This window comes from Catharus ustulatus, chromosome 12 (assembly GCF_009819885.2).
Source record: "Catharus ustulatus isolate bCatUst1 chromosome 12, bCatUst1.pri.v2, whole genome shotgun sequence".
In the NCBI taxonomy this organism is placed as follows: Eukaryota; Metazoa; Chordata; class Aves; order Passeriformes; family Turdidae; genus Catharus; species Catharus ustulatus.
The window spans coordinates 1,361,476-1,373,988 of NC_046232.1; the positions used below are offsets into that span (position 1 = coordinate 1,361,476).

The window sequence follows — 12,513 nt, forward strand, 5'->3', positions numbered from 1 at the left end:
CTGAAGTAAGACTTTAATGAGAGTGTGACTTAAAATGACTGCTAGGGGAAGGAAAAGAAAACTTAGCACAAACATTATTAAAAGAACTAATGAGAGCACAGATCCCTTTATTCCAAACAACACATTTCTATCTTTCTAGTTCAAGTTCTGAAACTTTACTGGAATTAAATTCTATAATGAAAAGTAGCTGTGCAACAATTTATTTCTCCTACAGTAAGTACCTCATAGGTTTTTCTACAGAAGGCTAATAGTAAATGCTGTGCAACACAGACTGAGAAAACAAAGGCTTAGATTTATTATTCACTCACAAATCTTACGGGATTTCTTACCAATCTGGCAGCACTCACATTTGAAATATCTGAGGGATCCATTTCAGTTTCAGATTTAGCTTTCTCTGTTTGATGCCAGTCTGTAGTGTCAGTGCTCTGAGGGGAGGCTTCATTCATGTGCAGAGTTTTTGAACTGCAGTCTGTACTGGTGAGGACTGGAGCCATCTCAGGAGCTGGTTTTAGGCAATCCCCTTGCAATGCTGTGCCAGTGCTCCCATTGGCTTCTGAGGCTGTGAACTAACAAGACGCATTTGCAAAATGAACAAAATGGAACATACTGGTTTTTAAAGTCAGAGTCAAATTTTAAGGAAATACCTGGCAACAACAGTGAGTGATGCAAATAACTTCACTGATTTCAGGTGCTCGTTACCTTGCAAATTTGGATCTTTCTACCTGAAATCTATGTATGTGATGTGCTGAATGCTGACATTTTGGAAAACATGGAAAAGCTGTCCACAGCATCTTAATTTTAATTAGTCTATTTGTGCTGACATCTTACTGCATTTCCATAAATGTAACTGAAATAAACATCTTTTTAAAAGCCTTTTCCAATCTGGTTCATAAAAGCTCTAGCCAACACCACCTTTAGAAAATGCTCTGCAGAAAAAGTTGCAAGATTTAAGGTTAGAAAAAGGTTGAAAACGCTGCACTGACCTGAGTCCTTTCAGTGAGGGGACCCTCAGGGTGCTGTAAAGGATCCTTCTGCACCAGCTCTGTGTTTTCGGACAGAGCAGCGATGGCTGAACTCCCGTGCTTGTTTTCTGCTGCTGGTGAAATCCCATTTTCTTTGTCACTGTCACCTCTGCACTTCAGTGACTCTGCAGCCAAGGGAGCTTTTGTTGCCAGAGTTGTGGATCGAGATCGAACAGGCCTTCCACGCTGAACCGTTTCCCAGCCCTCAGCATCCTTTCGATCTAGTGAAAAAAACACCCCCTGTCCTCAGGAACACTTATAAATAGAAGCATTAGAAACAACTGTTTTATTACAGGATCACACAAGTTGTGAAGAAAAATGTTCTCTTGAAAAATCAATACCCAAATAATCAAATGAAATATTCTTCAGCAAAGCTTTTTACTTCAAGAAATGCTGCTGGTGTTACAGACACATTTGTGGGACACGTTCTGTTTCTGCAGAGTGAAGCTACTCTGGCACAAAAAGGTGTGGGAAATGGCAATGTGTACTTCAGCTTGCCATGCCTGTTCCTTGCTGTTTCAGGAGAAGGTAAAGCACAACAAGGAAATCACATCTGCTCTTCTTTGCAGCAACAGGAACGTTAGAGGCCATTTGTGAAAGTGCAAGTACAGACATAATCGCACGACTTAGCACGGAAAGCAGAAACGTGGCTTACCACCCTTACTGTTCTGCCAGCGCTTGCTTTACTTCTCTTTCTATTTGTTTCACTCTGATAACAAAAATACACTAATTGGTGCCTGCTTTTAGAAAACTGTTTTTCCTGGATTCCAGGAAGTAGCAAAATATTTACAATGGAACTGCAAATGAAGGGGGAAATAGAAAAGCAGTTTTCTTCAATTTACTTTGATTTCTACACAGCTGCTACATATAACTTTCTGATCAACATTTCTGATATCTGATATTGTTACGTACTGGAAAACCATTTAAAGTTTATTTGTCTGCCCGAGCCATCAGGTTGTAGGTGTGAGCAGATTTCTAGATTTCAAAGTGTACTCCTTCTCCGTATATAATATTTTTGTGGCCAGCAATTAATAGCAGCATGTAATTTCCCAGGTATTATCCTGAAACAACTGTGATTCTTTGAAGCCTGACAGTACAACTCATAAGTGTGAAAGGAAAACTCAGGCTTATTTGCTGAACAAAATCCTTGCAAAAAACTCAAGAACTAACTACATGTATATTGTCCAACACACTTTCGACAAAAGCTGCTTTTCAGATTGTTCACAAGAAAGGAGGAGAAGGGTGTAGGAGATGACTTTTACCTGGAGAAGCAGAGATGAAAAAAATCCCAACACTGTCTTACAGAGGGTAATAATCTAGAATACAACTTGTATAGAAAATTGGTTCTCTGGGTATTTCTAACATTTTTACTGACAAAGATGGCCATGTAGCCCAGGTACAAAGAGCAGAGCTGGAGCTCAAACGTTAAGGTTTAACATATTAACACACAAAGAGCCTGGAGGTGGACTTGAACTGATGTCCAACAGCAGCAGTGACCAGGGAACTGGAAATGAGCCAAACCCAGAACTAATGGCACTTCCATCCTTTGTTGCCCTTGGCATCCAGCATTTCACAAACATCTCAGGATGAAGCACAGCAGCCTGGTCCAGCAGCTGGTGTAAATCCTGAGTTGCCAGGGAATTGGATAGGACTGTACTGGAATTTATCTCCACTGAGCAGCTCATGCAACAGCTGTTTTTACATAACTATATAACTGTTCACAAACCTTAATGATATTGGTAATATCAGAGCAAAAAAATAATTTGGTATTTTACTACTGAGACTCTAGAAAAATTCCTGTGCATTTTAAAGTAAACAAAATTCCCAAACTGTGTGAATGAATATGGGAATAGCAGTCAAGAAAACACCAATTACATTGTCCTTGGCCACAGACTTCCCATTTGACCCCTGTAGGCAACTTCAGCCTTTTCATTTCTTCATCTTCCTCTAGAAAAAATATTACCTACAGGACTTAGTGATGGGAACATACTGTCCTCTCAGGGCAGTTCTCCAGGGAGCAGGTTTAATTCCCCAGGAATCACAACCAGATTTACTGCAGGAAGCTCACAGCCTGTGCAGCATCTGGCTCTGCATCCTGTGGGACAGGGGCTGCTCAGGCCCTTGGCTCCCATCCCACCCACTTCAGTAACTGATGGGACCACAAAGTCTCTGCTGTATCTGACTTAGGACAAAATCTGGCCAAGGAATTTCCCTGGTAAGTAACAGACAACAGAGATTGTTCAGAAGAACTGCTAAAATCAAACAAAAAACCACCACTGCTTTACTACAGCAACTTTTGGGTGGCAATTCCTTCTGCTTGTCATTTGTAAAACAACATTATTTAAACACTTCTATTTCTTCTGAAAATGGAAGTCACCTTTTACATAAAAGCATCTTTTCTGCCTTAAAAGGATCAGAACATACCCTTTGGTAGTATCTACTACCATAACATAATTTTACTAACATCTAGATAAGATATATTAATCATATATATGCATCTTAATACTTGTACTAATTTCTTTTACTAACATCTACAAGAGTTTATTCTACCAAAAAAGAATATTCTTGCCTGTCTTGCCTAGTTGTTCTTTGTCTCGTGGCATATTTCTTAGTAGTCTAAAATGACAGAATTAATCAGAATAAAATTACTGAGAGCATAGAAAAACCATAATCACACTTACTAAAGTAAGAATGAGCCTTTCCATAAAAACCATATATGTTCAATTTTTAATTTGCATTTCTTCCCTGTCAGATTCAGATTTATTACCCACAACTCAACCAAACATTTTAATAGGCCAGGAATACTTGCATTTGAAATACTATTGTGTGACTTCTTCAAACACCAAGCAGTTTCTAATGCATGTGGGTATTCAGACTCCCGACCCACCTGGAGTCAGTTTAGCTGTGTAGTGGTTTTGGTTTGGCAATTTGACAGTTTTTGCTGTGAGACAGGGCTTTTTGTCTTTACATGCGTGTTTCACAAAGACACATAAACTTTCTCATTGGTATAACAATGTCTCAATATTAAAAATCCAACACTAATTAGTCCTTATCAAATATAAAATAAACTAACCAGGTCTCTACAAATAAAAATTTCAGAAAACCTTTACAAACCACCCCATAGTGTGATGCCACCTGACAATTACAGTGCACCACAAGATTCTGTTCATTTTCATTCACCAAGCAGTTCAGGATCCACTCACTTCCATGCACGTTTTTAACGAAGAGTTTGCAAAGCTAATTGTTTATTGGCATTAGATCACATCTAATGAGAGACAAAGTTAACACTCAGTAAGGCTCCAATCCTCCTCCATATTTTTTCCCTGGAATTCTTACAGCCCAGTGGCCATCTCCACAGGATGAGTATCACACGCCGGGTTTGATTACTCCCAGAGCTTTGCACATGAATAATTCATGTGCCTACCCTGATCATTCTCTAGTTTCATGTGAACTTGGCTGTCCCTGCCTGCTCTTGTGTTACATGGACGTGACAAGCCATCTGTTACCTCTAGGCCCTCCCAGCCACCAAGCTCCTGGCAAGCTGCTCCATCTGCAAGAACTAGAGCTCACTGCAAACCAAGGAGCTCGCTGGGAACACCACAAACACAAATCCAAACTCTTGGGGTTTCTACCTCAGCAGATGCACAGCCCTTCTAAAAAAGCTGACTTGCCAGTAACATCCTGCCCAAAGCCCCACATAGTTAAACTTCAGCCCCATCTGAGCCCAGGCCAGGACAGCTGCCTGACATCCTGCAAGGTGTCCAGTCTCACATGACAGAGAACAACTATTAACAGCTATGGACATGAGCAATTCATACAAGAGAGATAAGAATGATAATAATTGTAATAACAATAAAAGACAACCAGATTTCTAGTATGGCATCAGAAAAAAAAATAGTATTTCTGAGAAGTTCATATGTTCTAGATTGCTCTTTGTCCTAAATTCTGTAATAATTATTTTAATTATAAGCACCTAATTCTATTTCTAATACACACTCTAAACTTATAACCCATCTCACTTTTTACCACAGGCACCAGGGAATTCATGACCAGAAACTGCTTAGACAGCAAGAACAGACTACATTTCATATTGTAAAAAAACAGTCAAGCATGAAAGACAATTTTTTAAAATTCATTAAAATATTGAGGGTAACAGTAAGTTTAATGAGGGAAATTAGATAAGATGATTTAATCTCATTTAATTATGCATCCAGAAAAGGAAAGATTAAAGAACTCTATGGGAAAATAATGCATTTTCTTTCTCCCTAAGGGCTTACTTAGTTAAATTTGGAAATCGCATCAACCATGAAACAGATACGGTATCATCCCACTCCTCCACATCACTAAACCATTGTGAGCCTAATGCTAATGCTGTTGGAAACCCCTGCAGAAATGCTGTGGCTGTAAGGTCCAACTGGCCAAGGGAGCATCACAGGAGTAGGGGAATCCTTCCCCAAGGCCCACATGCACAAACAGCTGGGAGTGCATCAGCTGGGCAAGGGCCAGAGCAGATGACACACGAGCCTCGGAGCTGCTTCAATAATGCATGTGAACAGCTTCTGCGGCTCCCTGCACATAAACTTCACAGATTTTCTTGTGCTTTCATCAGTAGGGGTGGTTGGGTCTCACCAAAGTGATTCCACCTCCCACACAAAGGACAACATGCTCCTACAGAGAACTGATTTGTTAAAAACACAACAATTCAGTCACGAGAAAATCACTGATATCCTCCAATGCTCAATGTATTAATTAGAGATTCCTAAGAATAAACAAAGTCTAGAGGAATGACTGTTACTTCTTAAAATGAAATGTTTCAAGTCCAGTACTACAGGACCTAAGGGGCTTCTCTTTTTTTGGAGCTCAGCTGCAAGTAACATTCAATAAAACTGATTCTTCAGCCCTCTAAAAGCAACACAAGGAGGAATTATTTTGTTTTCCTCTTAGCCTCTTAAAATATATTTTCCATATTGAAATACAGATCACTTTTACTCCCTTTTTAGCTAATAACATTCTCCACAGGCACAAGAACACCTAATAAAGGTATTTTTGCAACAGCAAGTCTGCAAATCACCACACATGGCTCCTACTACTCCCAGGTTGAACATACAACTATCTTCAACTGATACATGCCCCTCCTGGAACTTTTATTTAATTCTCTTTCAGAATATCCATTTCTACATCCTGCCTGATGGTTTTGCAGAAAGTCATCTGAGCCCACACATGAAGAAATTTTTTTTTTAAAAAAAGAATTTCTGAAGACAATCTCAGGGATCCAGTGCAAAGAAACTAATTTTAAATACCAAATGGTAGTTTTTCATGTCTGCAACCAAATCAATCTCTTCTAGAACAAAAGATCCTGAATCAAGCATTCTCCAAGAAGCATCTTTAGAGAAACAATTCATAACTCAATGTGGTAACTCTCGTCTTCCAAGGAAAAAAACATCAATTGTTACTTCAGCACAGTTCTAACAGCAGGTTCTCCCAGGACATACAAAACTATCTTGAGTTCTTCCCAGATTCCTGGACATGCATTATTCTTTATATTGTTAAGCCACCCCATTGCAGTCACAGTTAGATTGGCAGTTTGTGGCAGACGTTAGAAACTGGTATTTGAACAGATCAAATTCTAGTTAGTCAAAATACAGCAGAATGTTACCTTACACATAAAATCACATTTTTGTCTCAAACTTAACTATTGCAATGTAAGGCTGCATTAATCTTTTCTCTCTATATTGAATTTAAACACTGTATTTTGCAAAGCTAGGTTTAATTTTGCTTAGCACACAGGTCATCAGGTTCTGAATTCACTTCAAAGCACAGAGTTTGTGCAAACAAGATAATCCTGTGAAGGGGACTTGCCATTTTTCCGCAGTGCCTTCTGTGCTGGAGGGAGCAGACAGGCTTGTGCTGTTGCCAGCTCAGGATTGGCAGCTTTAGTTCCATGGTTGGCTTTGACCTTATCGGCCCAACTCACACCAGAAGGAGCCAGGCGTGGTGCAGAAATGGTCACTGCAGGGTTCCTAAACGAAAGCCACAGCTCTGTTTAGTGTCTGATCGAGTAACAGAACAGTTTGTTAGAAAGTTTTATCAGTCTGGCAGGGACAGTGCCACACACAACTCCTTCTCCTTTGGCAAACTGTCCAGGCTGCAGTAATTTACACTGCAAACTTGTAATTTGCTCAACAAATCTTGGTTTTCAATAAACAAGATGAAATTTAATCTTGGTGATACTAATTTCTGAAGGCATTACTGTTTTTTGGCAACCAAAGCAATGTGTAGCAACAAATTCTACATACTAAGTCTTGAAAAATACTCCTGTCATTTTAAGCCTGGTGTTTGACCATTTAGTACTCCCAATTCCTTTTAATACAAAATAATGAAGATAACTTTCCTACTTATCTTCCACATAAGTGATTTTATTTATCTTATATCCTTCTTGTTATCTCTTCTCCAAATTCTTTTCTTTGCATCAATGCTGTTGGATACCTCTCATTGTTACTGTTTCTAGTTTCTGTATTTTTCCTATTCTGCTTTGGGGAAGATGTGAGGATGACTACAGGTATGAACCATTAATTCTACAGAGGTACACCACTACCTTCTCTTCTATCCCCTATTCCTTTCCTAGCAACTCCGAGCATTCTGCCAAAAATGTCTGTAGTAACAAGTATGTCTCAGCCCTTATTTTCCAATCCATTTTCTCTCTCACACACAAAATATTGTAGCTCTCTGGGGTTGCCTTCCTTTGAGAGACACAAGTGGACTAAGAAGAAAAAAGATTGCAAGTGTGAAGGATAGAAAACTTATCTTGCTGTTCCCTGTTCTAACACACAGTTGCTCATCATGTCCCTGTGACTGTGAATAAAACAGCCCCAGCAGCAACAGCAACATGCAATCACAGCCAAGTAAGGCTAATTGTGTTGTTATGTTCTAATAACAATAAAAGAGCATTGAGAGCTACTATGTTCTACTAAAGAGCATTGATTTCTACCAGATTCAAGTGTTTCATTTGAGTGCTTGTGCATATTTTCTCATCAGCACCAGGCATTTCAGCAGCACCTCTCAGATATTGTCAGGTAGGTATGGACAGATTCACCTACACAAGGCATACCCCAAACACACTTGGAGTGTTTTTGTAGAAATATTTGATATGCACAATTTCAGAGAGCTCAATCCTCAGAGGTGCTGACCAAAGAGTCCAGGATCACCTCTCTGCTGAGGACACTGTAAGCACTCAGCAAACTGGGCAGTGTGTTCCCTGGATCTCAACAAACCTGAAGGAACTACAGCACACAGCCTGAGGAAGATTTCAACTAGACACATCCATGCTCTCCATACTGAGACAGCACCTGACAGTGCTGCTTTCAATCTGTGCAATTGCTGTAGAACTGCTTCCATATGTTTTCATTTCACCAAGTACAAGATGCTTTACTGTAATACACAGCATGCTCTGGATTTGAACTAGTATCAGTTTTGCCACGCATCTGAATCATCACCATCTCACTTTACCCTCACTCTCTGACCTGTGTTTACTTCTGCTCACTCAGCTGCCCATTCACATTGCACACACTGGCAATTTCAAAATGCAGTTACAGACATTTTCACCTTTGTTATGTAGAGAGAAGAGAGTACTACACAAATCACATGCTAACAGTATTTTATCTTAATTTTATCTTTGTAATGACCAGTAATTAAATGTATTACAAAGTCAGGAAAAAGTAAGTCCGTGATAGGATTTTCCTTTACAGATCATGGGATTTTCTTTTAAGAACGCATATAATTGCTTATATGATTTAATAAACAACAAAACAACACATCGGTTACTACAGAAAAATAGTATATTCATGAACTTTGCTCCAAAAGAATCTTTATTTTAGCTTCAGTAAGCTTTTTAGCTGGTTTCATACCCAAAATTCAAACTCCTCCGAGCACTTGATGTCACACTAATCCTGTCTGTGGATGGACTCGGGATCACATGGCGTCCTGGAGACATTTTCTTTACTTCCCAAGCCAGTGAAGTAGGTCTGCAAACCCAGGAAAGAAAGGTTTAAAAATGCAATTCACAGGAACTCCTCCTCTATTACCTTAAAGCAAAACTAGAACTGACAAGCACTCAGTATTAATAAATCCTGCTGAATTCAATCATTCATTTTAGCAATAGTTTCTAAACCCTATCAGCCAGGACCACATAATTAATAATGCCTCTTCTCAAGACTACAATGCTTATTTCAAATTCCAGTATAGAGCAAAACATCAAACCAATCATTTAAAAGGAAAAGATGGGAAGGACTGGAAATATCTTCTACTTCTAAGTGACAGTGACAATGCACATAAAATGTCCTCACATCCATTTTGTCCAAAAGGAAAATTGGTTCTATTTGCTGAATCTCTGCTAGAAAATGAAGTTTATTGTGAACTTTATTCTCACTGTAGATTAAAAAAATATAAATCTAATTACCTGCTTTGAGCATCAGCTTTTTCTAGCTTCTCCTGTAGCTGTATCCAATCAATCAATGCTTTGAAGTCCCTTACATAGTTATCAAGCATCATCAGGACCTCCTGAAAAGCAACCATCACATCAATCTTTCTATTTAAAAAACAATCCCCCACCCCAGTAAAGGAAAAGAAAGAAGGATATACTATTTAGCTTTCTCACTAAAAATAAACCCAAGAAACCCCCCCCAAAATAAGTTGGCCCAGATAAAGATTTTTATGTGAACAATCATTAAAACATTTATCCTAAAAAGAAAAAGTACATATTTTTCAAGATCTGTGTCAGCATCAATGTGTAAGGACAAAATGGCAACATTTGCAGGAAAATAATTCTTAACACACATGAGGATTCCCATTTCATTATTTATGTCCCTTTTCTGGCCAGAGTTATCTTTTAAAATATGCTGGACATACATCACCAAGAAGGCAAAACTCTTTAAACCCTAACAGTTCAGTGGAAGACTAAAAATATCACAGTGAATCTGGTCATGAAGTAAAAGTAGAGAAAACCACACAAAGGCAACAGCATCAGAACCTGGGTGGGATGAAACACACACTGTTTCTGTTTCAGTGTCATGATGTGGGCATGCTGGAGATTTACTCACAATGTGCAAAATCTTGATGGAGTAGCCTGAATCTGGAACCACATGTTTATCTCTAACAAATAAAATTAACTGTTACAAAAGGACACATAACTTATCTTCACACTACACCAGGAAGAAAGTCATAGACAAAATGGCAGTAGTTGAAGAGACTTGTTTGTGATTAAAACACCCTTAACTTTGAGAAATTATTGACCGTGGCTACTGATGCCCAGCTGGCACACAGCTATGAGTGCAGTGCCTGTAGTAAGGTCAGATTACATCCAGAGGCAACGAAAAATTCAAGGTAAGTTGTCTCTACTCAGTTAATGGCACCAGTTTTTCACAGCAAAGCAGAGTAAAACACAACATAATGGAACTCTCAGTTGTGTAGCCTCAGCAAAGTACAGTTATCTACTGCCTCAGGCATGGAAAGGAGCAGTTCTCTGTATTCCACATAAAAACTCAAAAATCAGGGACTGAACGTGACAAAACACACACAGACATGAGGTACCTCCTCAGCAAAGCTGATTGTCACCCACAAAGCACACAACTGCCTTCCTGAGGGAGTCTGAGCCCGTGCCAGTCAGGAAAAGCAGCTCTCAGAACTACTCTATCCGAGACAAGAAAAATGCGTCCTGTACTCTGCTGTGACAATGTGCTGAAAATAATCAAAATCCATTAATGAAGCTTGAATTCTATGAAACTTCAATGAGCTTCACGTAAAGAATGTGAAGTACAACATAATTTTATGGTACAAGGAAAAACACTAATGACAAAATGTTGCTGTTTCACAAGTTCTTTACTATGCCTAAGTAATTCCTGCTGGTCATGAGATCAATTTTCTGCTCAAATCAAATAATTATTACTTAGAAATTTGGGAAACAATTACAAATGAGAAGGTATTAGTTCTTAAGTGTATAACTACAAATTTTAACAGTAAAACCTTTGACACCAAAACCAGTAAAAACACTCTTCCCTACAGTCCAGGTAATTAATGCACATTTTTGTAACAACACATCCCACACATATTTACTTTTAATTGTCCTTTTAACAACAAAAAAAAGACTTCTAACACATACAAAATGCTTTTCCATATAAAATATTATGGATTAATATTAATTTTAACTTTGAAATTCAGTTTCAGTTTTGACATAAGTATCTCTGACTACTCTTCATGACACATACAGAGCACATGCTGGCTGCTGTAAGGGAAAGGCACCACCAAGCCAGACACAGGGAAATCAAACAGAATCTCACTGCTGATGCAGAAGTTGCTCTTTGTTTTCAAATATTCCCCAAAAATGCTAACAGAAATCTTTCTTACAAAGCAGTTGGTCTACAGCACCAAAATAATTCTTAAGTAAAGTCTGCTACAAGAAATGAACAAGTCAAGTGTTTCAGCCAGTTCTTTTTTCAGTCCCACTAATAAAATTTCAGCTTTCTAATCTAATTCATGTCCATTTAGGTTAGCCCATACTAAGTTGTGCTGACTGCTACTAACAATGAGAGCATAGAAAGCAAAATTTAATTCTGAATCATTTACTTTTCAAGGCAGCCACTGATATACTCACCAAAAAAAAAAAATAATAATGTGAATATGAGTTATATTTCTGAAGCTCGCTGGCACAGGACAAAAAGGCAATAAAAGGTTTAACCTATTTTACGGAATGTTTAGCTGCACATTATCAGCGATGATCAGAGCAGAGCCATGCAGCTGTAACCCGAGCCGTGTTTTCTGAATAAGGGAACACAAACAAGACAAGCAGCTGGAGCGGCCCCATAGTCACTGATGCACATCTCTCCCTAAAGCTAGCAGGGCCATTTTGTCAGGCAGGATGGAGCAGAACAAAAGTGGCTCTGAAAGTGCCGTGGCAGGCATGCAGATAACTCCATATAGATGTCCAGCTAAAATTACCAATTAGTGCCGCGCTGGGCTGCGGCGGCTTCCACTGGTGTGTAATGGAGCCGGGCCGGCGCGGGGCAGGCCGGGCGGCGCCGTCCCTTTGTCCCCTTGTCCCCTTGTCCTCCTGGCCCTGACACAGGATCCCGGATCCAGCCCGCTCTACCTGCGGCTCCAGAGCCGCTGCTGAGCCAGGCCAAGCCTGCAGCACCCGAGAAGCTGCTGACTAAAAGGAACTTTAGGGGCCACGCTGAGGCTGCACTGGAGCCATTACAGTTTATAGCTCCTCATTTCTCAAGGTGACATCCATCCTGTACCATTTTTAAAGAGACAGCTTGAACTAAGAAAGAAATCATACTGCTGAAAAACAACCCTTCAAGGAAAATCAGTGACATGAAACTCAAACCAGCCACGATGTAACTCCTGTTACCTTCTCCTCTCTGTTCTCAATTCTCTGATCGACAGTTCTGCATCTTTTTTTTTGTTTTCCCTTTTCTCCAGCTTTCATTGATTGCGC

General features: G+C 39.4%; 1 protein-coding gene across 2 annotated transcripts in view; it reads right to left on the reverse strand.

Moving 5' to 3' along the window:
* SCAPER (S-phase cyclin A associated protein in the ER) overlaps positions 1-12,513 on the reverse strand; it is a 140,084-nt gene that overhangs the window by 107,871 nt on the left and 19,700 nt on the right. For both annotated transcript variants that reach the window (XM_033070745.1, XM_033070746.1), the window contains exons 6-10: positions 9,478-9,578; positions 8,927-9,043; positions 6,882-7,042; positions 984-1,243; positions 348-566 (exon numbers count right to left, since the gene is read on the reverse strand). In XM_033070745.1, coding sequence (XP_032926636.1) covers positions 348-566; positions 984-1,243; positions 6,882-7,042; positions 8,927-9,043; positions 9,478-9,578 — 858 coding nt within the window. The remainder of the gene's footprint in view (positions 1-347; positions 567-983; positions 1,244-6,881; positions 7,043-8,926; positions 9,044-9,477; positions 9,579-12,513) is intronic.